The sequence below is a fragment of the Pocillopora verrucosa genome, chromosome 8, assembly GCF_036669915.1.
Source record: "Pocillopora verrucosa isolate sample1 chromosome 8, ASM3666991v2, whole genome shotgun sequence".
Taxonomy (NCBI): domain Eukaryota; kingdom Metazoa; phylum Cnidaria; class Anthozoa; order Scleractinia; family Pocilloporidae; genus Pocillopora; species Pocillopora verrucosa.
Window position 1 is genome coordinate 20,512,933 of NC_089319.1, and position 23,157 is coordinate 20,536,089.

At 37.3% G+C, this 23,157-nt stretch overlaps 2 protein-coding genes and 1 long non-coding RNA gene across 8 annotated transcripts; 1 reads left to right on the top strand and 2 right to left on the bottom strand.

The window, feature by feature from the left end:
- The first annotated feature begins 19 nt into the window (after positions 1–19).
- On the top strand, positions 20–16,442 carry LOC131774030 (allatostatin-A receptor-like). 6 transcript variants are annotated; one of them, XM_066171329.1, is made up of 3 exons: positions 5,182–5,271; positions 8,556–8,803; positions 15,025–16,442. In XM_066171329.1, exon 3 carries the CDS (start codon positions 15,044–15,046, stop codon positions 16,040–16,042), a length of 999 nt encoding a protein of 332 aa, XP_066027426.1. In that variant the 5' UTR covers positions 5,182–5,271; positions 8,556–8,803; positions 15,025–15,043; the 3' UTR covers positions 16,043–16,442. The 6 variants fall into 6 exon arrangements, with proteins under 6 accessions (XP_066027427.1, XP_066027429.1, XP_058946025.2 ...); XM_066171330.1 differs by lacking the exons at positions 5,182–5,271; positions 8,556–8,803 and adding an exon at positions 20–252; XM_066171332.1 differs by lacking the exons at positions 5,182–5,271; positions 8,556–8,803 and adding an exon at positions 2,612–2,635.
- On the bottom strand, positions 16,407–19,450 carry LOC131774031 (uncharacterized). The gene is made up of 3 exons (XR_009339377.2): positions 19,166–19,450; positions 18,652–18,787; positions 16,407–18,523 (listed from the first exon to the last, which is right to left on the bottom strand). It is a non-coding gene; the product is annotated as an uncharacterized lncRNA (long non-coding RNA).
- A 435-nt stretch (positions 19,451–19,885) lies between these two features.
- Positions 19,886–23,157, bottom strand: LOC131774026 (GTPase Era-like). Its single transcript, XM_059090036.2, has 2 exons — positions 22,200–23,157; positions 19,886–20,429 (listed from the first exon to the last, which is right to left on the bottom strand). Exons 1-2 carry the CDS (start codon positions 23,154–23,156, stop codon positions 20,208–20,210), a joined length of 1,179 nt encoding a protein of 392 aa, XP_058946019.1. The 5' UTR covers position 23,157; the 3' UTR covers positions 19,886–20,207.

The window sequence follows — 23,157 nt, forward strand, 5'->3', positions numbered from 1 at the left end:
TAGAAAGGAAAGTAAACATGTCTAAAACTCGCTGTGATGAAAAACCGAACGAAAAAAAACTCAATTCTCGACCAGCTCGAGTAGTTTTGTCGGTGTGAGTCATTTCATACCCAGCGTCGCTTGCATGTCTAAGTATTCACCCTGCGGTGTTGTCAGCGAGAATACATAAGTAGTTCATCACCTTGTGATAATCAGTCTGAGCCTTTTTTTCGTGGTTTGCTTCGATCCCGGCTTCATAGAGCTCACGGACCGGTAGGTAACTCTATCATTTGTATCTTTGTTTTTTTTTAGCTAGTAAACATTATTTCTGTTCCTTTCTGCGACTTTTTCGGTGACACTTATTTGTTGAAGAACACTTGCTGCTAAACAAAAGGCGAAGAATCTTTCCTGCAGGAAGAAAGATAAAGCTGATTCCAGTGAGTGCTCTTGAAGGAAATTTGAAATCTTCTGGTCGTGGCTCGTAATTAAAAATAATGTGAGCTTTTCGCGGCGATTTCAGCGTAGACGATCTAGTGTGTTTCACGCAATAACCGGACAGTGTTTGGAAATCTACCTCCGCATATAAAAATTACTTGAAGAATGAAAGTGTTGCAAATGCAAAGATTTAATCATGGAGCTTAACGTAAATCTGTCAGCATGAAATGACTGCGTTCAGAGAAATTTCCTTTATGATAGACAGTACTTGCTAATTCAAAAGAATTCTGACTGATTTGTGAAGTTTTCGAAACACTGTTCTCCACCTACGTTGACTAAATAGAACGAAAGTAAGGTAGTCCCAGGAAAATGACAAGAGGCTAAATTATATAATTAATCATCTATTTACTTTTCTGAATTTTTGAAAATTTTCTATCGTCACACCCATAATCTTCCAAGAGAGACTTCTTATCCAATAACCAGTTTTCCTTGACGAGAAACAGCTTTAATTTTTTGTCGATGACAAACACGTTTCTAGTGTTTGATTGAAGGTCTTCCAAATACCGAAACCCCTTGAGGCAAGACAAATCAACATCAAATTAAATTAAAATAGCAAAATTAGAAAAAAACCTTAGAAAAAAAATTACAAAGTTGGCCGAGAGCCCAACGGAAATAGATTATAGCTTGTAACCGCTTAAGTTAATGGGTTTCAGCCGATACAATTTTTTTGTTATTATTATTAACCTCGGCGGCAGCTGGTTGTTCGTTTAGTTTTTTTTTCGGGATTGTTAACCAGGCTGACAAAAACAAAATGGTAGCTGAGCCTTTGTCAAAACAAACAGGCGAACGAGCGTATCACAATTGGAGAGAAAGGTGTATATAATTTTGTCAGCTCTGGGTGAGTCGGTGCTATGTTCTTGCTCACTTCTTCTATTTGATTTTTTTTTGTATATTCTCCATTTACTTTTGTCCTCGCTTGCCAAGGCATTGGTGAAACAACAGGCTTACTTGAGATCAGCGTCACAGATGCTTTTTTTCCGGTTATATTTCCTACAAAGAGAGACCTTTGCCAAAGATTTGCAAAAATATCTTTGATTCTCTCCTTTTTTCTGCACCCATTCGGTTGTGGGTTGTGTTTCTTACTGATTAAAAAAATTTAAAAATTAAACTTACACTGAAACACAAAAATAAAGCCGATTGATAAATACAGATAGAGCCATGGAATAAAACGGATAAGTAACAATTCTAGATTCGACTGTTGGTCTGTTGCATACAATTCGCAAATAATTGGACGGGCACTCTGTGCAAAAATTTTCCATAGAAATACGTTATACAACAGCAAAAAAAAAGCTGGTCTAGGTTCAAAACCGGTTCTTTGGCGTTAATAATGTCTCACGGGGTATTCAGGAATTGAACAAAGTTCTTTACAATTAGCGGAATTATTTCGAAGGTATCGTAATCTTTTATGATCCTCGTCTTTCCTCGCATTTGTGCAGCCCACATTATTTTTGACAGTTACTTAAAAAGTTTGGACATGTATAAAAGTACAAGGATTGTTTTTCACTTCTTTCGCGCGCTCAATTGTAAACATTCGCAATGAGTTACGATCACCACACCTAGGATACTGATTCAAAGTTGGAGAGGTTTGACGCTTCTTGTTCGTAATTCGTTAACGATGGGTGTGATTTGTAATGTAATACTTTTATCAGGAGTCCATATTTGTGGAGATGAATCTCATGGATCAATATTCGTCAAGAGAGGCAAATACAAAAATTTTACATGTATATAGCTTTAAGTGTGGGGAAAAATCGTAAGAACCTGCTGGTAAATGGGTAAGCTTGAAGCAAGAGTAATGAATTGCCTTACTCAGTTTTAGATATTCCTCGAAATGAAAATTTTTTTTGCTAAAATTTTTCAAAATGTTTTTAAAACTTTGTTTTTCCGCAGTCAATCCCAATTAAATTCTGTTTCATTTGAGATATGATTGGTAATTCTAAAACAAGTAAATAAAGCAGATATTTAAACAAAATATTTCATGGATTTATTCTCTATCCGGAGAGTATCCGGAAATAACAAAGTTTCTTTGCAATATTATGACTGGAGAAATAATTATTGCACTGTCGTTTAACATGCAACTTCTGGGTGTGTATTTAACCTGGAGAGAAACTTAATCACATAACCGTATTGGATGTGATGTGGTTGATCAAGCAAAACTAAATAGGTATGTTCTTAATTTATCATTGCTTTTTGAAACAATCGTCGCTCTTCTCGGGTAGCACTGTATGTCTATATTAGATTAGTTTGTACTGTCTGCGATGTTTTTTCTAGCTAAGTATCAACTTAAAAGTTTAGATGATTTTTTTTCCTGTGAGAAGAAATAACAGGCCACACATGGGAAGTATTAAAACCGTCTCTTCTCACTTGAGTAAAAACATGCCACGCATACGCTTTACACTGTATTCATTGGTACGTGATATTATACCTTACGAAGTGCAAAAAGCTAAAACTTTTGGACTTGATCTCTGTCGTCAATGATATTTCGCGTAAACCGGACCAAGAGCGAAGAGGAGGTAATGTTAGCCAGTCGAAAAGGGTAGACATTCCACCTCACAAGAATTTATCTCAACTCATATACTTTTTTTAGAAACATTTCAACCTTCCAGTGTTTACTGGAATAAATAATTTGTGGCGAGAGAAAGAACAACTATCGAGGAAGGTTTTAAAGGATGCTCGAATTTATGTCCGCAAGGCAGACTGAATGCTGATTTAACTTCTACGTAATATGAATTATATTTTGATCAAGTTATTCGCCTTTAGACTTTGTCTGAATCACTATCTAAAGCCACGATCGGACAGAATACTAAGATTTTAGTCCTTACACCACTTAACTTGGGAATTGCCCCAAAGACATCGATCCATTTTGTGATATATCGTATAAAAAACAATGTGTCTGGTCGTCAAACTTTACAGCAGGGAAGTGGAAAATTTAACAAATGTAACAGGTCACAAAAAGATAAATTTCGAGTATTAAAGATCAAAAAAAGAAATTTTATCTACAGGATGCAAAAAATTTCAATGAATTGAACGAGTTCTCATGGACGAATCATGTAATGCCCGAAAAATATCAAATTTACATGGTTCATCCTTCACTAAATACGCAAGCAATTAGCTAAATCACTTATTGAAAGCTGCATCCATAAGTCAGCTGTTTTCGTCTGGGTTATACCATCACGTCAATTACGTCAGCTGTATTAATTAAAAAATAACCCGAGGTTACATTAGAAAACGCTACAACTTTCGCGAGCAAAGTACAGTATTGTGGTGCGCCTGGCCACTTATCTCTTCCGAATTTAATCTTATTTTCATTCCTGTGCCTTGAGTTTTATCTGCACATGACAACTTGGTCAATGTTCACATCAGCATGATAAAACTTTTTTTATCTTTTCTTTTAATTTTACGCACGCCTCTCGAAAAACTCTTCACGTGTTTTGTTAAGGTCAATGGCTGAGACTTTACAGCAGGGAAGTTGGCTGAGACTTCTTAGATGAATGAAATCACCTGGCAGCACTACACTTAAAGTTTGGTGATGTTTTCGGAATGAAATGTCCTTCAAAATTCACTTATATGTGGCAAAGGGGAAAGCCGGCTCTTTACTAACTGTCCACACCGGAAAATGATCGATATGCCGGCTTGTAAATTGAGAGAAGTAACTATGTATCCTCGTCTGCAGTTGCTTAAATCGCAGTACACCTGCAAGGATTGCTGCTTTACTCGTGCGGCTATGTATCTTAATTTGTAGCATCACACAGTTTTAAAAGTTGCAACGATAATTTGGCGTTGCCAACTGGTACAAGGATCAAAACCTATCACTATAGAAAGTCAAAGGCCATTAGAGTTATATAATGACAGTTCTTAGATTGTAATAGATTGTTGAGGTGTTTGGCAGCCGGAAATGTTTGGTCGTCGTTTTATTATTTCGTTTATCGATTCCTTAGCCGGCATCTTGCGTAGGAAATGATCAATAAGATGTAATTAATTTGCAAATTCCAAACGTCCGTGCTCATGAAGCAGGTACTTTCAAACAAGTCAATCAGTTGAAAAGCTTATGACTGCATATAACGATACTTTTGAAAATAAGCAGGGAAATTTTGGTACTCCTATGTAATAAAAGACTTCGACATCTACGATGTTCGGGGAAGTTCGTAGAAAGGATACTGTTCCTTGTAACGTCAAAGAGCCAGCATGAAAAAAAATGGAAAGTTATTACGACAAAAAAAGTCACGATTATCGTTCGCTTTTACCGCTTTTAAGTAGAGAGAAAATTTATTTTCGAAGTGAACTTTTGAAATTAACAATCGAGATAATGATTATTAAGATGCGAAAAAAAAAATAAATAAAAAAAAGCAGATGATGAACATATTGCATTTTCCGCGGTTTGTTTCTCCCTTCCGGATTTTTCAAATATTATCTTGCCATAATTAGTTTTCCTAATTTAGTAATTACCTCATTCTTTAGTCCTACAAGAATATCATTCAAAAAACAGCAAAAAATAATTTCAAAAAGAGAATAGCTGTCAGGCGTATTGTAAAAATACAAAGCCTGATTTTGCCGAAAGGAAAAGACTCACTCCACCTTTTATTCAACGTTCTCTTTGTCCAAAGTCACATCCGCAATAGTTATCAATAATCGTAATCAGCAGATATAAACAGACCGGTGACATGGCAATTTTCACTTCTCAGAGCTTAAAGTCGGCGACGTCAGGCGGTTTAGCCGCTTTACGTTTTTTCCAATCTAATTCAGTGTCACAAGCATTCTTTAAGGCGGTGTGCTCTCAACTCTTAAGGAAACCGCAGAGAGGTAAGTTTTTTCCATGCATGAAAACACAACAAACTACTGAGCAGAATGTTCTACCTTTCCGGCTTTCTTTTCACAAGAAAAATCAAACTATGGAAAAGGGCCTTTTCACTCGAAGAATTCGATGTTTTATTTTCGAATGAGATTTTTTTAAAGTGTTAATATCTCGTCGCCTGAAGTTACTCTTAAAATATTCGCCCTAACTAATTATCCATCATAAGCTGTGATAGTTGCGGCAGGAAAAATGTGACCCTTTGAAATGATTGGATGAGGTTGGCCACGTGATAGGTCAGTACTCTTCGAATACCGAGCCACAATATCGAGGGAGTAGTAATTAGTGATCCGAAAAGAGTCTTATATCAAGCGGAAAATCGCGCTCTTAACAGTGGACAAATATTTCTTTTTCTAAATGCCGGCTTGGCGCTTACGGAGTTAAAGCTTGTGACTTGGCAACAATAGTCACCAACTGATGATAAATAGACACTCTTCCCAGAAAACTATGTATCAAGTAAGTATGAGATAAAATTTTGGCGAAGCTTGGCTGCTAAAACCCGCAATCCATCTTCAAGTTTAGTGTGCAGAAGCAAATATTGTAGTAGTTATGAATTTTCTAGCAGTTCTGTGACACTGAGATGTGAAACGTAATGATAAGAAATTCAACGATGACTCAGGGGCTTTGACGGAGATAAGATCTGTTATCATACACGTGTAAGGAAAAGTGAGTATCCCTAGGGAAGAGTGAAGCCCAAGTTTGCCTTATCGCTTCGAGTGATTAACTTTATTGGCGACTTAATCATGATGAGTGGTGTTTTCGTGGCGCAAACAAAGTTTTACAAACATTGTTAAGATATGTCATAATTGCATGGCGCGTAGTCGATTCACACCTAGGGTATACGTAGTATGGTAGTACCCATAGTGAAGGAAAATGAACAATGAACTGGAAATATTGACTTTAAACGAATAGTTCTCGGCAACTTTCTACGACGGAACCGTAACAAGTTCTGTTGGAGTTGAGGCTTTGAATAATAGGGTTATCATTAGGAAAAATTATAGACATAAAGGAAGAATGTTTACACTCCAGTCGAGAATCAAAAGCTCTACAAGTCGGTATTGAAAACCTTGTGCGCAAACGTTCAAAACCATCAACTGTACTGCATATGGCTTTGTAAACTGTAAGAAATATGAGAACATAGCTAATTCCTAGACGTTTTCCAACAAGTGTGCTAATATCAAATAATATTAGTCTTGCACCAAGTAATGTTTCAAGTTCTCCAGCTCTCCGTGTTAGAGCACTTTGAGCAGAAAAACATCTGGAACATTTGAATGGTGCGTTGAAGAAAATTTGTGTATAAAGCCTTAATTAGTATTTTTAAAACTTTTAACTTTAATAGTTATGTGCATTAGTCTTAATTATGAATCGCCTTTGAGACGACAAGTTAATAAAATGATAGACTGAAAAAGTCGTCTAGTTATGGTTACTTCTTGAACAGTTTTCTTCTCGATCGAAAATAGCAGAACGAGAGAATATTTAAACAATTTCGGTTTAGCTCTAATTTGACAATAATCTTTTATTAAGATATATATAAATATCAGTTTTTAAAAATAATTAAGGCATGTTTTCCTTTTAGCAGTTTACCCTGCTGTTCCTATTGACAAACATGGCCGGTTACAACCGGTGCCCTTATTGTTTTCGCGTAGTGGAAAATTTCAAATCTCCTTCATAACCAATTTTCTCTAAAATATAATAGATATGAAATAAGGTGGAATAACCGCTCCTTCATGTGTTCGCAATTTATTTAATACTATTTAGCCTTTGTTAAAAAACACGCATAAGGTATTTATTGGTTGATAGTTTTCATGACAAACAGCACAGGTCACATTTTTTTTAAGTTGAATATGTCTCGATAATTCTCAGTTCTGAAATTAGCACTTTCTAGCATGTCTTTTTCGGTGCACGCTTGAGTAATTTCGTAAATGTAATTACATTGCGGTTTTTACGGGGAACACGCAAGGCGTTTTTTTTAAAATATGATTTCCAACGAGTTTAGGAGGAAATCAGCTACACAATCTTGACTTAAATCGCAGATTTGTTCATGCTAGCAAAGCAACTTTTTTTTCGGTGCAAATGCCTATCTTAGGGGTAAACATTTTTTTTAACAAAAACATATTGTTTCGAAAGGGTTTTTTCGTTCACTTTCAAATCTTTTTCGGACGTGGGTTATTTACATTCATGACCGCAATTGTGTTTCATTTTACGGTATTAAAATATAAACAGTTGTTTCGGCTGAATCAACATGAACTGTTTCATTAGCAAAGGTGATAATTTTCTAAAGGAGCTTTGGTGCAGCGTCAGCGGGGAGTATAACATGGTAATTTAGTTTTACCTGCTGAGTTCATAACTTAATTTGACCACCGTAAAGACTGTTTCTTAAGTTAACGTTTCAACTGTTAGCCCTTCGTTTGAGCGAAGTATAAGTGGTAGCAGCCTCGGAAACTCGCTTCTAACACTAGTTTCGGTTACGTCTGACGTGTTTCGCTTCCTTTCCTGCCAATCCAAATACAACTGAAAAATGTTAAACCAAAATTGCTCATCTTCTCTACAAACTTTATTTGTTGAGACTTAATTTAGAGTCGCCCTTAAGTCTAAAGGCTTTTGAAAATCTTCAAACACAGGAAAAAAAAAGAGAGAATAGAGAATATAGGGGAATATTTTAAAGAGAACTATTCATTGAAGTGACAAAGGCAAAGAAGTGTTCAAGAACCGATTTCGTAGGTTTCGTATCAGTCTTTCTATTGATGCATGTATACAACACTCTCTTCACTTAAAATTCTTTAAAATTGTAGATTTAAAGGGTAAAACCATTTTTGCTATAACTCTCACCCTTTTCAGTTGGCGACGACGGTAGTTAAATTAGGTTGAGGTAGCATGAAAGTTCCGTGAAATAATAACTATGCTTAAACCTGTCTCTTTGAAAACATAATCACCCAAGTGGAATTCTGGCGCCCGACGGCTGAGTCTTCTAGACATATTAATTTGATGATATTGATTTAGGGCCGATTGAAAGGCGACTTGTGTTTTGATAATATCACTTCCACAAGAAGGTGCCATTCCTTTTTAGCTGAAACTTCTGAAGTGTTTGTCCTACAATTTAACTCATTGGCTAAACGTCAAGTATATTTATCCAAAAACAAAGAGCGTCTTGATGAGAATGTGTGATTTATAAGTTATTCTATTCATTTTCCATGACCGGCCAGTAACGAACCTGTAATTTTTTCATTTTCAATAGTACCGTCTTTCAGAAACAAGTCATAATTCACTGACGCTTACTGCGATTCAGGGCTGAAAAACAAAGTTTACAAAGTCAGGTATAATACCCAGGCTCTTCGCGTTGCTAGGATATGCAGGAAAAACAACTTCGAGAAGGCTTGAAAGCGACGTGAGCCCATCATTATCTATTCCATCATCCGCGTCAGAAAACTCGCAGCAAGAAGTTTCCTACTAAGATTTGCTTTAAATGCGCCAGTTGTTTAACAGGTAAGAAGGGATTTCTGAACGTTTTCATCCCTCTAATCCCAAGTTCTGTTGAACCGCAACTGTCTCATCAGATACGAATATATTTATGTGTTGACTGCTCTTAAGAATTTGGTGTTGTTTACAGATATTTCCTTATTGATTATTTTCTAACTTCTCACCACTTATACGTTTGTAAGTGTCTCAAAATGGTACGAAGAATTCAACACACTATACTTTTGAAAGCGGAAGGCGGCAGAAAAATCATTAATATTTCAGTTTCGAAGGGGAAAAGTTAGTGAATAAAAAGTTTGCTACGACCTCTTTTCGACGGAGCTTTGTTTCAGGAACGTGCCATCTTAAATGAGATCAATTTACCAATCATGCATCTTCCGTAATTTCATCGAGTGATTCATTATCATTGTGTTGATAGCTTTTATAAGTTATTATTTAGCGTTTTTAGCTGCTTTTAGCTGTTTTTAATCCCTTCGCAGATCGTATTTGTAACCTGCATTTGTTTAGGAAGCTGACTCATTTTGAGAGGCTATAATTCGAAATAAACGCCGGAACACTATTTATAAACTTAAGCCAATTACTCTGTCCGAAAGAAACACGAAGTGATTTGAAAAATTTGTGGACTCACACCACGAGAGTTTTATTGTTTGTTGTTTATTTGCTTATTTTGCCATTTTCAATCGTAAGACATCAGTAGAAATAAAAAGAATTACACATACGCTAATATAATATAATATAACTGAAAATTTAACAAGTGGCCGGAAAACCCGTAAAGAAACCAAGAAGCTTATGTGAGCTGCTGGCTCCTCATATTTTACAAAAGTGAGGCATCAGTTATATGGCGTGATCTAGGTTAAAAGGAAAGAACACTCATAAAACAACAACAAAATAGCAGGTACTCAAACAAACATATACTTAAGCAGCTTGAGAGGAGTGAGAAAAATATGAGGAAGAGGGGATTTAACTTAAGAGTAATGTTCGCAATTTATATTTAAACAGGGAAATTGTGCCATTATTTTGGACTTCTATATTCAGAGAATTGAAAAATTAAGGTCCTTGGAAACATAACGCAAACTGTCTGATATTTGTTTCTGCAAGAAGGCATGTAAAAGGAATTGCATTGTCTGGTGTAATGGCAATAAATGCCACTTGAAAACGAAAATAATCTTTCAAGAGCATATTTGGAAAACAGTTGGTATGCAAAAAGGCATGCTTCGGAAACAGATGTGACAAATTTCTTAAAAGTGTTAAAAAGATATCCAATTTAGAAACGGCCCCCCACCTATGGTCCTGTTTGCCTCGGTGCCATCGAACTTAGCCTCGTTCTCAACAGGCTATGCCACTTTGATTGTGGTAGCCAATCAGGTTGCAATAATTCTTTCAGCTTTTCAAATTCAGCGTTTGAGGTTAAATAGTTATCTTCTTGTATGCGAAGATAAAAGATAGGGAAATAGTAAGTCTTCTCCATCTGAAACCATCCTCGATCGTCCTTTGTTGGATCATTCCTCGGTGTTTTTTTGTCTACATGATTTCAGTCTGTTCAAGAGAAATACTCAGTATTGAAGCGAAAACGACTCAAAATTCTGTGATTAAACTCCCTCGCATTTCTCACGAAGAACTTTTAAAACGATTCAAAATTAATTTTTAATGGTCTGCCATGAGGTTGCAGGATTAAAGAGGTTAAGTCTATGTCTTAATTAATACGGCTTTTTGTGGTCATAATCTGTTTAGCCCGGCTTGCGTACGTGTGAGGGACACTGACGTAAACATATCTGGGGAAAACTTTACATGACATCAAAACGAGAAGAGGAAAAATTGCTTTTTAAAGTTTTGTAAATATTGACAAATTGGCATATCGAGGATGAAGCGGTAATTTTCTATTTATAAGTAAGAACCTTGTCAAAATCGACCTTTGAAGTGATGATAAATTTTTGCTTTATCAGCGCTGTTTCAGTGGCATGATATCGCGCCTTTACGTAAATAATGTTTAAACTGTAAAATACAATTCTCTTTGTACATGCCGGCGTGAAAAACTAGATGAGTTACGCCCAAAAATATAAAATAATTATATTACTCTTTTCATTAAAACTGAGTCGAAAAAAAATTTTTTTAGATATGCGGTTCCCTTAGTCAAAACGAATAAATAAATTTTATCTCTCGCAGACATTATTGACAGCGGTAACAAAACAGACCTCTTGGAGGTTTTACATGTAATGCACACGATGACTTTTAAAAGGAAGTCTATTTTATACACTGGTAAGCCGTTACGTTACGCTAAGATTTTTTAAACCACTTTTAAACATTATCTCAGATATCTTCATTCCTTGGGGTTTTCTTTCATAATATATGTTTTGTCGCTTTCACGAATGTGTGCCTTAGTTAAGATTGAACCGGTGTCGAGGTTTTTGGTTCAAAATTTCGCAGTCAACAGATTTCAAAGCCCGAAGGCACGGAATAGAGAATCTCTTAAAAGTGGCATTTTATTTATCTTTTTGGCGTCATTTTTCTTGTTATGCCCTTTGCAACCTTTTTTATTTCTGCTCTGTTCGAACCCAAAGATGTTCAAGAGTTGTTTTCGAAATCATAAAGAGTGCATCCTTAATTTCGCGGAGCGGCGGCAAAACTTGGAGTTAAAAATTAATTCAAGTAACACTACAGAAAACAGAAGTCGTTAGAAACAATGATGATTTCTTGTTTCAGAAAGTCATAGCGATAATTGGAACGGCGAGGTTGAAATATGGTGACAAATTGATCACGACAGGTTTGAAATATAGAGCTGTACTTGGCTCAACTCTAATCATGCGCTTCGAGAAATATGACAGCTTTCTGATGTCTTATTCGTGACAAGAATGTTTTGGTTTGTCTCTTGGACAAGATAAAAGCCAGATCCTACTAACTAAGAATGAATAGGCTGCCAATAGCCGTATTAAAAAAACAAATTGTTATCCCATATATTAATTTTGATCTGTAGGATTCTTCTCTTTTTAATAACGAAGGAAACCGTAATGATTTCTAATTTCCCATACCTAGTTGGATCTCGTAATTTGCTGATATCTTCCGTTTGAGCGCGTTTGAGTTATAAACGGTCTTTGAAAGACCTCCAATTGTTATATCGTGTTCCGTTCCATAAAAATTCACGTGAGCAGAGGTACAAGAGCTATCCGCCTGATCAGTTCAGAGAGATTCACACAAGATATTTCAAGCGCACGAAAACCACATACTGGTAAAGCATTTCAGTGTAGTTCTAAGTTAAGTACAACAGTTTCCTAAGATTTATGACACAGTTCGAGAAGGGATTCTACATGTGCACGCGAACAGAGAAAGCAACAAAGTGAGGTCTGTGATGATATGTTCCGCGTTAGAAAGAAATTCGCTGTTCAGTGTATTTTCAAGTTATTTTTGACCAAGAATTGTTAAAACAAATCAGTGGTAGATCGGACGCTTTGAATTCATTAGTTATTGGTGAAATGCGTGTTTTTCGCATAACCTTTAGCAAACTCGGTCAATCTTTAGCGTTATGAGTAAAACAGTTAAGGTTTGCAGATTTTACTCAATCTAGAAGCTCTTGGAGAAAATTATTCAGAAGAAAACGATCTTTTACAGTTGAACAACTTTAATAAGAGTCAGCAATTAGACTGTTTAATAATTTTCATTATTATTCCTTTTTCAGCAATTTCGTAAACTTGATTCTTGATAAAAAAAAAAAAAATCGGAATTCGCTGCATAGTGGCGGATGGAAAGGACATCAACCCGAGCCGTGAACAGAACTTCAAGTGTTGTTAAGATATATACACGGGATAAATATTGTCCCTATTTCCGCCGCCTCTGCCGAAATAGAGCGTTCTCTGAAGCGTTGCCTTAATCGACAGCTGATGCTGAATTGCTTAAATATTGCAAGAACTTTACACCAGTTTGAATCGTCTCGAACTCCATACCACTGAATTCAGCGTATGAGGCTACGATGATTGTTGTAACTTTTTTGGTTTTCGTCCTCATGTAAATATGATTATCAGGAAAGTTAAAAAACGAATCGTCCCTTAAGTCCATAGCTACCACTTCCTTGAAGCGGAGGAAATGGGAGCTATCGTTTCTCCAGCGGCAGTTTCCACTATTATTGCGAGGCAACTTTAAAATATACGCCGCGATTTTGCAGTTTAACTGCATGTTTTCGATGTCATCAATCGCCTCGGTCTCTTTCGCTATAGCGTAAGTGTTTTTCCAAACATGAATTTGTTTGCCACTTGCTCTCGTCATCACAGCAGGACAAAACATGGGCTTGAAAGCGGATTGACCAATCAGATGATGCGTACCATGTAAAGTTCGTAATAACGCAAGTTGATCAAGTTGACCACTCCTATGTGATGTCGTCGAACGTGATTGCAAGTTATTGTCTTAATATGTAAAGCGGCTCTTTTGTGGACTTTTAATAACTGATCGATTTTAATGCAACAGAGTAAACTGTATCAGAAAATTTAATATTTCAGGATATCACAGCTGTACAAAAATAACCAAAAAGAAAATAGCTGATTATTATCAGCAATTTTTTTTTACCAAGCTGAAAGAAAAGGTTTACAGTCAAGTCGTCCGAGAGACATCTCGCCCGAAGTCATGTCGCCCGAAACCTGAGTCATACTACCCGAAATTTTAGTTATGTCGCCCGAAAAAAAAAGCCAAGTCGCCCGAGGAAACAAACAAACAAAAAAGATCAGAATTTCAGACTATTAATAAGCAATAACGTTGAGAAATTTTTTTTTATTGAAGCGCTCTTTGTTTCCGACAACACCATGAAGATTCTTAAAGCGTTGTTCGTTCCTAACAACAAAGGGAAACGTTGTTCGTTTCCAACAACAAAATGCAGCGTTTTTCGTTTGGTATGTAATCGTTTCTTACTCATGGACGTTTCGTAAGCTTGAGAAACTTTTTCTTGTTTTCTAACCATACTATGAAGACTTTGACTACACAGAAATCGATCGTATGCTCGGAATTGAAATATTTTTGAGTAACGATTCTAAAAGCGTTGTTCGTTTCTAACAACAAAGAGAAGCGTTCTCCGTTTCAAACAAAAAAATGAAGTGTTGTTTGTTTTGTATGTACTCGTTTCTTACTCACGGACATTTCGTAAGCTTGGGAAACTCTTTCTTGTTTCTTAAAATGCCATGAAGACTTTGACTACACAGAAATCGATTGTATGGTCAGAATTGAAATATGTTTGAGTAACGACTCTAAAAGCGTTGTTCGTTTCTCACAACAGAAGGAAGCGTTGTTCGTTTCTATAACAACAAAAGCATGGATGCAGCGTTATATACAAGTAAAGTTCTGTTGTGTCCATTTATGACTTTCGTAACAATAACAGATGACACCTGGTAAACGACTGTCAATTGTCGCGTTCGACAAGTCGGTAGAAGGTAAAGCGAGTAACATACAAATAAAATTAACTTGTTGCCTTGCGTAAGGTAAGTGTCATATTTTTAAGATAACAATCTATTGTTTATGCTTGTGACTTTGTTCACAATAGTAGTCTGATAGCATCATTTCCCTTCGGATCAGAAGAGGCAAAAATTATGTAGTTGTGCTCTGTTTCCTATGGCGGTCGCATGTATATTTTGATCCGATCAAAGTATATATGAAGAGGGTAAAGCTAGCTACAATACGAATACGAACTGATCAAAATGAGCATTCATCCTTGCATTGAGTGTGATGATGAAATTAGACCACGTCAACAAGCCCTACAGTGCGACGATTACGGTCAATCATATGGCCTTTCTGACCATATGATCGATTTCTGCGTAGTCACAGTCTTTGTGGTCAAAGGCTTTGTTAGAAACCAAGAAAAGGTTTCCCAAGCTTACGAAATGCCCGTGAGTAAGAAACGAGTACGTACCAAACGAACAACGCTTCATTTTCTTGTTTGAAACGGAGAACGCTTCTCTTTGTTGTTAGAAACGACCAACGCTTTTAGAATCGTTACTCAAACATATTTCAATTCCGAGCATACGATCGATTTCTGTGTAGTCAAAGTATTCATGGTGTTGTTACAAAACAAGAAAAAGTTTCTCATGCTTACGAAACGTCCATGAGTAAGAAACGATTACATATCAAACGAACAACGCTGCATTTTGTTGTTGGAAGCGAACAACATTTCCCTTTGTTGTTAGGAACGAACAACGCTTTTCATTTAACTTCATAAACCAGATTACATCGCTAACCATCTCTGTTTCTTCTTTATGCAGGTGAGCATTGAGGAGAAATATGCATACTGGCTTCGCAATCTTCTTCTCTATATTGATATTTATTAACCTGGTGGGAAATACCCTGGTGATTCTCGCAGTTAGCCTAAACAAGGCCATGAGATCTCCAATCAACTATTTGCTGATCAACTTAGCAACCGCTGACATGATTGTGGCGCTGTTTATAGGAATACCATTCGTCGTTACACCTACCCTCACCCACCCCGAGGGAAAATCAGGCGACATTCTCTGCAAGCTGTTCACCGGTGGTAACGTGGGATGGGTGGGTGCGCTGGCTTCTGTTTTCACTCTGGTGGCTGTCGCAATTGAGCGGTACGGCGCTGTGTTATATCCTCATAGCCAGAAAGGAAAACTAACAAGAACCAGGTTAACAGTCCTTATTGCCACTTGCTGGACGCTTTCTGCTTTGTGGGCTATCCCAGGGTTCAACGCGATCACGTATATGCCGAAAATAAAAAGTTGTGCGCACAGCTGGTCGAAGCCAATCTATGCGCAATTTTACACGGTTGGGTGGTCTGTGGTCGCCGGTGTCATTCCTATAGGAATACTGGGAGCGCTTTACTCGAGAATGGTGTACCACCTGTGGCTCAGGAAGGACAACATTAGGGAAGCGACTCAGAAGGCTTTGAAACGCCACCGGAAACGCGTCACAAAGATGGTCGTTGTTGTGACAGTTATTTACGTTTTGTGCTGGGTTCCTGAACTGTTAATATACTTTCTGGGTTTTACGGGCACCATCACTCTTGTAGGAGTCCATCACGCGATTGCTTCAGCCTTGATCGTGTTCAACTCCAGCGTGAACCCGATTGTGTACAGCTTACAGAGCAGTCAGTTTAGGAAACACTTGACTGATTTGATCTTCTGTAAGCGTAACAGGGTGGCACCCGTGAGTTCTACTGCCACGGCAAGCACAGGAAAACGAAAAGATTTGGAAATGGAAGGCGAAACAAACATGACAGTACATCCAAGTCAAGACGTAGAGTCAGTGACAGTGACGTAGAAAATGTTCATATGAACATTGTAGCCCTAAGGAACAGGGAGACCAGGATGAGCACTGTTCAAATTGGGAATCTTGTGCTCAGTCAAAGAAGGAAAGATGAGGTTGAGCAGAGAAAAAGATTGAGTCGCTTTCAGTACATTGCCCAGGACAAAAGAGCGTACTTTATATCATATTTGCTTTAATATTACAGACTCACACTTTCCTCATAAGTATTCATTCCTTCGGTGTGAAGATGTTTGTTCTCTTAAGGGGGGGGGGAGAGGGGGGTGTGACAAGCCTTTGGAAGTTTTAGGTGCACAAATCATACACTTTTTGATAGATACACAGAAAAACAGAAGCTCCATAACAAACCCAGCAATACAGATTGTGAAGTTCATGCAAGTTCCTGCAGAATTATTTATTGTGAACATACACATGTATAAAATGACATATTAAATAACTGAACCAGCCATATATTGCTTTATGTTCCCTAAATGGTCCTGTTATGGACCTAGGACACTTGTCTTTCACACACAACTCACAAATAGAAGGAAAATGTGTTTCCCTTAACCTTTTAACTCCCAAGATTTCATTAGTAATTCTCCCTTTTTCCTGCCATAAAATACTTACCATTTCAATTTGGAGAATTTGGTATTGGATCAACTTGTAGTTCCTTAATTGAGTTTTTTTCTTTATTCTCCTCACTTGTCTGCTTGATTCTGTGGTGATATTGTAAGGAGAAATTCTTTCTTGATCACTCATGGGAGTTAAAGGGTTAAAGAACAAAAATTTAAGGCAAAAAATAAATATTTTCTGCATTTTCATGCATTAGGGTTGAAAACGTTTTAGTTTCCTTGACAACTTTCCCTGCAAACCTTTTGTTTTAGAAAGGAAAAATAGAAAGATTTAACTCTGTAACTTCCAGTGATTAACATGTAACTTCTCCTTGTAACATCCATACTGTATTCAGCCAACACTAGGTTATAACAATGCTCGAACGTACCAGGTAGAAATTGTTATCTTGATCTATTATCAAATCTTTGTGACTAATTTACAAGAAAATGCTTAGCAGGTAGAAGGGAGAAACAACAATCAGATCCAGGAGTTAAATGGTTAAGCATTATGTATATAACTTACAATGTATCAAAATTTTTTAGATTACTTACCATGCATTTCTGTTGCAGATATTTAAACATATAATTTACAAATTTAAAGATAATATTAACAGTAACCATAGTAACCATACTGATAAATGTAGCATCCTTAAAAGAAGTGCCATTTAAAAATGCTTCACGTACAAAACTGTATCAGCAATATTTAGATTGTAATTGGGTTTAATAAAGGTTTAATCAGCAGAGTGTTTTGGAAATGTTTCCTTTTAAACTTCCACATTTTCTCCTCTGGGTACAAAGGATTTTTAAGAGTAGTTTGTTTGTTTGTTTGCTTGTTTGTTTTTAAGTCAGAGATAGAAAGAGAAAGAGAGAGAGAGAGGAGGGGGGACTAATTTCTGTACCATTAAAAAAATATATTTGAAATAAAATATGTGTGATTAAGGCCTGCATCATGTAGCAATGCTGAATGATGAAAAAGTGAGCCATGGAAATGAAACAGTCTCAGGTGTTCAGGTGAACCAAGTGAGGTAAAAGTTATAAACTTTCCTGAAAAGGGCTTACTTTCTAAAAATTCTTTTTTACATGACAGTAGCCTTGAAAGATGTCATTTTAGGGGACTTTTAAAGTATTTGGAAGCACTGAGAGCCAGAAGGGAATTTGGAGGGGGAAAGGGAGATGGGATGTGAGATCTCCTCATGGATCAAAGCTTATGGGTATACCTAAAAGAGCCTTCAATGAAGCCAGGTGTAAGATAATGGCACATATGACTGGGCTGGTTTTACAAATTTCAGAGACCTCTTTACACAAACCAACAGAGTATTTCATACTTAACAACTATGTGGAGCAAACCTCTGGAAAATACACGGTGACAGCACAGACACTATTTAACACAGGCTTTTAGCCCTATAAAGGTTAACAACTCTTTCTTATAATCTTCAGAAACAGTGGGATGTAAGTTAAAAGTGTAAGTGTGACTGTGAATTAGTAGGGCCATACATTTCATCTTAAAATACTCCCCTATTTAGTAACTTAATATCAACTTAATTTCTCATTGTTTAGGGTAATATGTACTTTTACTGGGGCTGGATGTCAATTCAGTTGCTGTTTGATACATATGATTCTATTTAATAATTTTATCGATTTAAATATCTTATTATTTATGTCCCCATGCAACAAATTCAATAAATCTAAATCTTAATAAGACATAGTCCACATGCAATCAATACATTTTGATCTCCGGCCAGATGTGTCAATCATGGGTCATTCATCTACACAGTAATCCTCAGCCAGCTTCTTGTGTCTCAGGACAACAATACAGGACAATTTCAAGCTGTTTACACTGAAAGAGGTTTCCACATCAGATGAAATTCAGCTCCTTCCAGGGTGTTCTCTATAATTGGATATAAACAATGAACATGTATCTTTTTCTTTGAAATCTCTTTGCTTTCAATTCTTTTAATTTTGCTCAATTTCCTTACAAAGAAAACCAAGACAGAATATCATTTTACACTTCCTTACCTCTACCAAATCCCAAAGGTGTAACACACTTGAATCACTTCAAGAGGGGACTATTTGGTTTTCAAAAGTTCTGTTTTAATCCTTCTTTTCCTCTTTTTCCTGCTCTTTGGATGTTCTCCACAACTCACTAACAAACCTGCCAAAAATGTTTAACATGTGAGAAAGAGCTGAAAATGCTGTTTCACAGACTAAATTAAGAGAGTAATGGCATAATAGAATCAAAGATTTCTGTAATAAATATGCCAGAATTTATCCCAATTTTTGTCAGAAACAAAGTAGGAAAATGAACTGATTTCTACTCTAACATAGTTGGGATTGAAGGACCCTGGTGGTATATCCCGACCAAAGCCATCCTCAGGTAGCAGCCCCCTCCCGCTTCCCCCGCTTCCTGGTTGATTGCCAACCGGTCCTGTGGGAAGGCGCTCTTTCTTTGAAGTCCTTTGTTTTGTAGTGAATATAATTCATGCGGGTGCAAGAAGTTTCATTACGTGTACGAACTCCTTTTCATCCTTACCAGTTTATAGATAGAAGAAGGCCGGTACTAAGGATGAGCAGCATCAGCACATGGATATTGAAACCAAAACTTATCAAAAGAAATACAAGCACAATCACAAGACACACGAATATGACGTTGATCGCTGTCAGAAGTCCGCTGTTCACACCGGGCTCAAATATCGACTGAATCACTGCTTGAAACATCGAGCCGATGTAACATTTACACGTTATCGCAATTTGCACGCGGCTCAGGGCAATTATGAGGAAAAGTTAGTAAGAGGGCAAAACGCTAGTTTCCTCGGTACTTCAATAGATTTCACCCAGGCACTTCATCAGTCCCAGGCCCTTGGGCGTTGGTAGACCCCAGGCCTTACCAAAAGTTATTACAACGACGTCACAAGATGATGAGGTAAATGTTTGAAACAACCACCCGATTTGCTGATTGTTATTGCATTGATTTGCAAAAATTAAGTCCCACTTCATTTATAGTAGTCTGTAGTGCAATAGAGCTTTTGTCTGATTTTCTTGTAGTGACAGTCCTTGCATTAAGGTATAAAATAGTTCAGTAAAATGTCCCTTGGAAGTCAAGTGGACAGTAACTCAACAAGTGACATGCCTTTAAAAAGATATTGCCTTTCTTTTCAGTTTTAAGGTATGGTGCTCTATAGACTGAATTTAGTACTACTGCAGATTATAGGGTACAAGAAAAGAGATTTGTTTCACTCGCATGATACTGATCTATACTTTACACCCTAACATCAGTATGCATATTCTCCATACTGTTCTCTTTACTCTTCCTTATGTGCTGACAAGGAGAATTTGTTTAACAATCAAGAGCTTCTTTAGTAAATGATCATTATCTTTATTCTCATGACTATGTGTCATTCAGAGACGATATTGTAAGGAGAAATTAGATGATAATCACTCTTTGGAGTCAAAGGGGTTAACATTGTTCTCAAAATGGAAAGGATTCATAAGCCATCTTCACAGACCTTTAAACAAGTATTGAACTGTGGATGAAATTATATTTTACATGTTATTCAAACTGGCTTTATTCATATTCAGTAACTGTGGAGAGGTGTCTGAAAGCCAACTTTTGCACTGTATGAAACATCTACTGTCAATTCCACAGGCTGCCCCAAAGCATCTTCTAAATCTGGTAAAACGAATTGTCTCAACTGTTCCAATTTTTCCATTACACATCTCCGCTGGCTCTTTGTGCGGCAGTATAGCTTGTGATGAATTCTCCAATGGCCCTCTCTGGCTTCGCACAATACATTCACCTGAAAGTGACAAGATCAATGGGATATGAAACAAAAATGTTATGTAAATCATGGATAAACAGGGCTCCAAGTTCAAGTTTTTTTTTCTTTAATTCACCCATCAAGCACCTCGAACCTTTAGCTCCCAGAAGTGATAAATATGTAACTTCTCCCTATAATATCCATACATAATACAGCAAACAAGTGATGAGACCACTCCAACTTATTAGGTCGAAGTTGTTCTCTTGATGTCACAGAAAATACTGAAATGTGTAGTAGCTAGAATCAGATCGTGGTAGTTAAAGGGTTAAATTATAACATGGTCACCAGAAAAATTGAGTTGCAAAACCAAAAACAAAAAACAAAGAAAAAGACATAGTTTGAAGCTACACTGGTTTGCAGATTTAATGAATGTAACCGAAGAAGTTACAATTCATAGACCCAACGTTTCGACACTCCTGTCTAGTGCCTTCATCAGGGGTGATCTAAACGCTGCAACAAGAGGTCCTTTTATATGATCACTAATTAGCGGCCTTTTTTCTGACGAGGTGTAAATAGGCGTCAGGAAGCAGACCGCCATCGTCACGATTTAAAGGAGTGTGGGCGGAGTTAATGTGCCAAGCCTCCAAACAAAGGCGCTGGTGGTAACGCCGATTAGTAGTGATAATTTTAGAATTATCCCACCCAATTGTATGGTTGGTTAGGCAAGTATGCTCCGATAAAGCTGAATTTATTCTAAAATTTATTCTAAGAATTTATTCTATAAAGCCATTTATTCTATTCCTTGCAATGACTGTGATAACGAATACATCGGACAGACCAAACGCCAGTTTGGTACACGGTTAAAAGAGCACCAAAAAGTGGTTTTTCTTTGCAAAAAGGAAAATTCAGCTTTATCGGAGCATACTTGCCTAACCAACCATACAATTGGGTGGGATAATTCTAAAATTATCACTACTAATCGGCGTTACCACCAGCGCCTTTGTTTGGAGGCTTGGCACATTAACTCCGCCCACGCTCCTTTAAATCGTGACGATGGCGGTCTGCTTCCTGACGCCTATTTACACCTCGTCAGAAAAAAGGCCGCTAATTAGTGATCATATAAAAGGACCTCTTGTTGCAGCGTTTAGATCACCCCTGATGAAGGCACTAGACAGGAGTGTCGAAACGTTGGGTCTATGAATTGTAACTTCTTCGGTTACATTCATTAAATCTGCAAACCAGTGTAGCTTCAAACTATGTCTGATTGTCCACCTGGTTGCCGTGTGAACTTTAATATATTTTATTTGAAAGAAAAAGAATAAACATTGAAAAAAATGGAAAAGGAAATTTTGTGCAAATATTTTTGGTAAACATTTATCAAACTTCAACTTTTGACCATAAACTTTATGCAAGAAATTGTCTGAACTTGCTACTTGATTATCACATAAAAGTTGTCAGATTGGCAATTTTTGTAAAAGAGAATGATAATGGTAAATTTTCAAAGCACATTCTCTATAGAAATATGCTCTAATGCACTTTACAACACTTTGCAGGGGACTCTGGCCAGAGTGCATTGACCATGAGTGTTTGTCCAAGCTGGGTTTTGAACCCTCAACCTCCTGCATGACAGTCCATCACTCTATAACCAGAGCTAACCAGGCTGCAGTATTACATACCCTTTACTTGCCCTGGGAACATAAATGATCGCACCTTCGAGTGCTGTTAAATTGCAGGGTATCTACTTTATAAAACTATCACATGATTTGTTAATAAGCAAAGATGACCACAGGGTCCTGATTAACTACCTACCTGCCTGATCTGCCATGGTATTTCATGTTCATACAACTGCAAAATTTTCTCTCTAAAAATTTCATGCATTATCTGTTCAAAGTTCTGGTCTGTGGCTGTATCAGCAGGAAAAAGCCAATCAGCAGGCTTTGCTTTAACAGCGAAATATTTCTTGAGATCATCGATCCCATCTCCAGTTCTGGCCGAGACCATGAATACATGCTCAAACCCACTCCACCCACCCTCGTCTTTGTAACCCCATTCATCCTTTTCACGGTCATGCACTAAGACTGTGGCTATATCAAGTAATCTGGTCTTTACTTTGACAACATCGATCTTGTTTAAGATCAGAACTGACGGCAAGTCTGTGTGATTCTCCAAGTTGGTTAGAATTGTTTCGGGAATTACCATACTCCTTTTCCTGTCAGCAGCATCAATTAAAACAGCTATTACATCAGCGTCATGCAGTGCATCACTTGGAGCTCGCATGTGCTCACGGGTCATTTTCAACCGTCTAGCCGTTGGGATGTTTACAATTCCTGGTGTATCTAGCAGTACTATTTGAGCATCGCCGAGTGCGAACACTCCAGTTGTCTGCCTACGTGTGGTATGAGGGACTGCTGTAACCGCAGAGATCTTGTCCCCAATTAAACAATTTGTTAACGTCGATTTTCCACTGTTTGCCTCTCCTATAATCGCCACTTTTAGTAGCCTTGTTCGTGGCAAACCTTTATTCTTTGAGTTACTTTTTAAGTCGTTCTTGTTTGTAACACTTCGATCTGCAGTTCGATCTGTTTCCACGTCTAGATTAGAATCACTTGCCAAACTCCTATGGCCCAGAAGAAAGAACCTTTCGACGTAATTCTGCGTTTGGACAACACTGCTCGAATACTTTTGCGGATTTAAGAGAGCAAAAACATTCCCTGTCCAGATGGACCCCATTTTTCTGCCACAACTCAACCACGTGCGGGCCGCCATG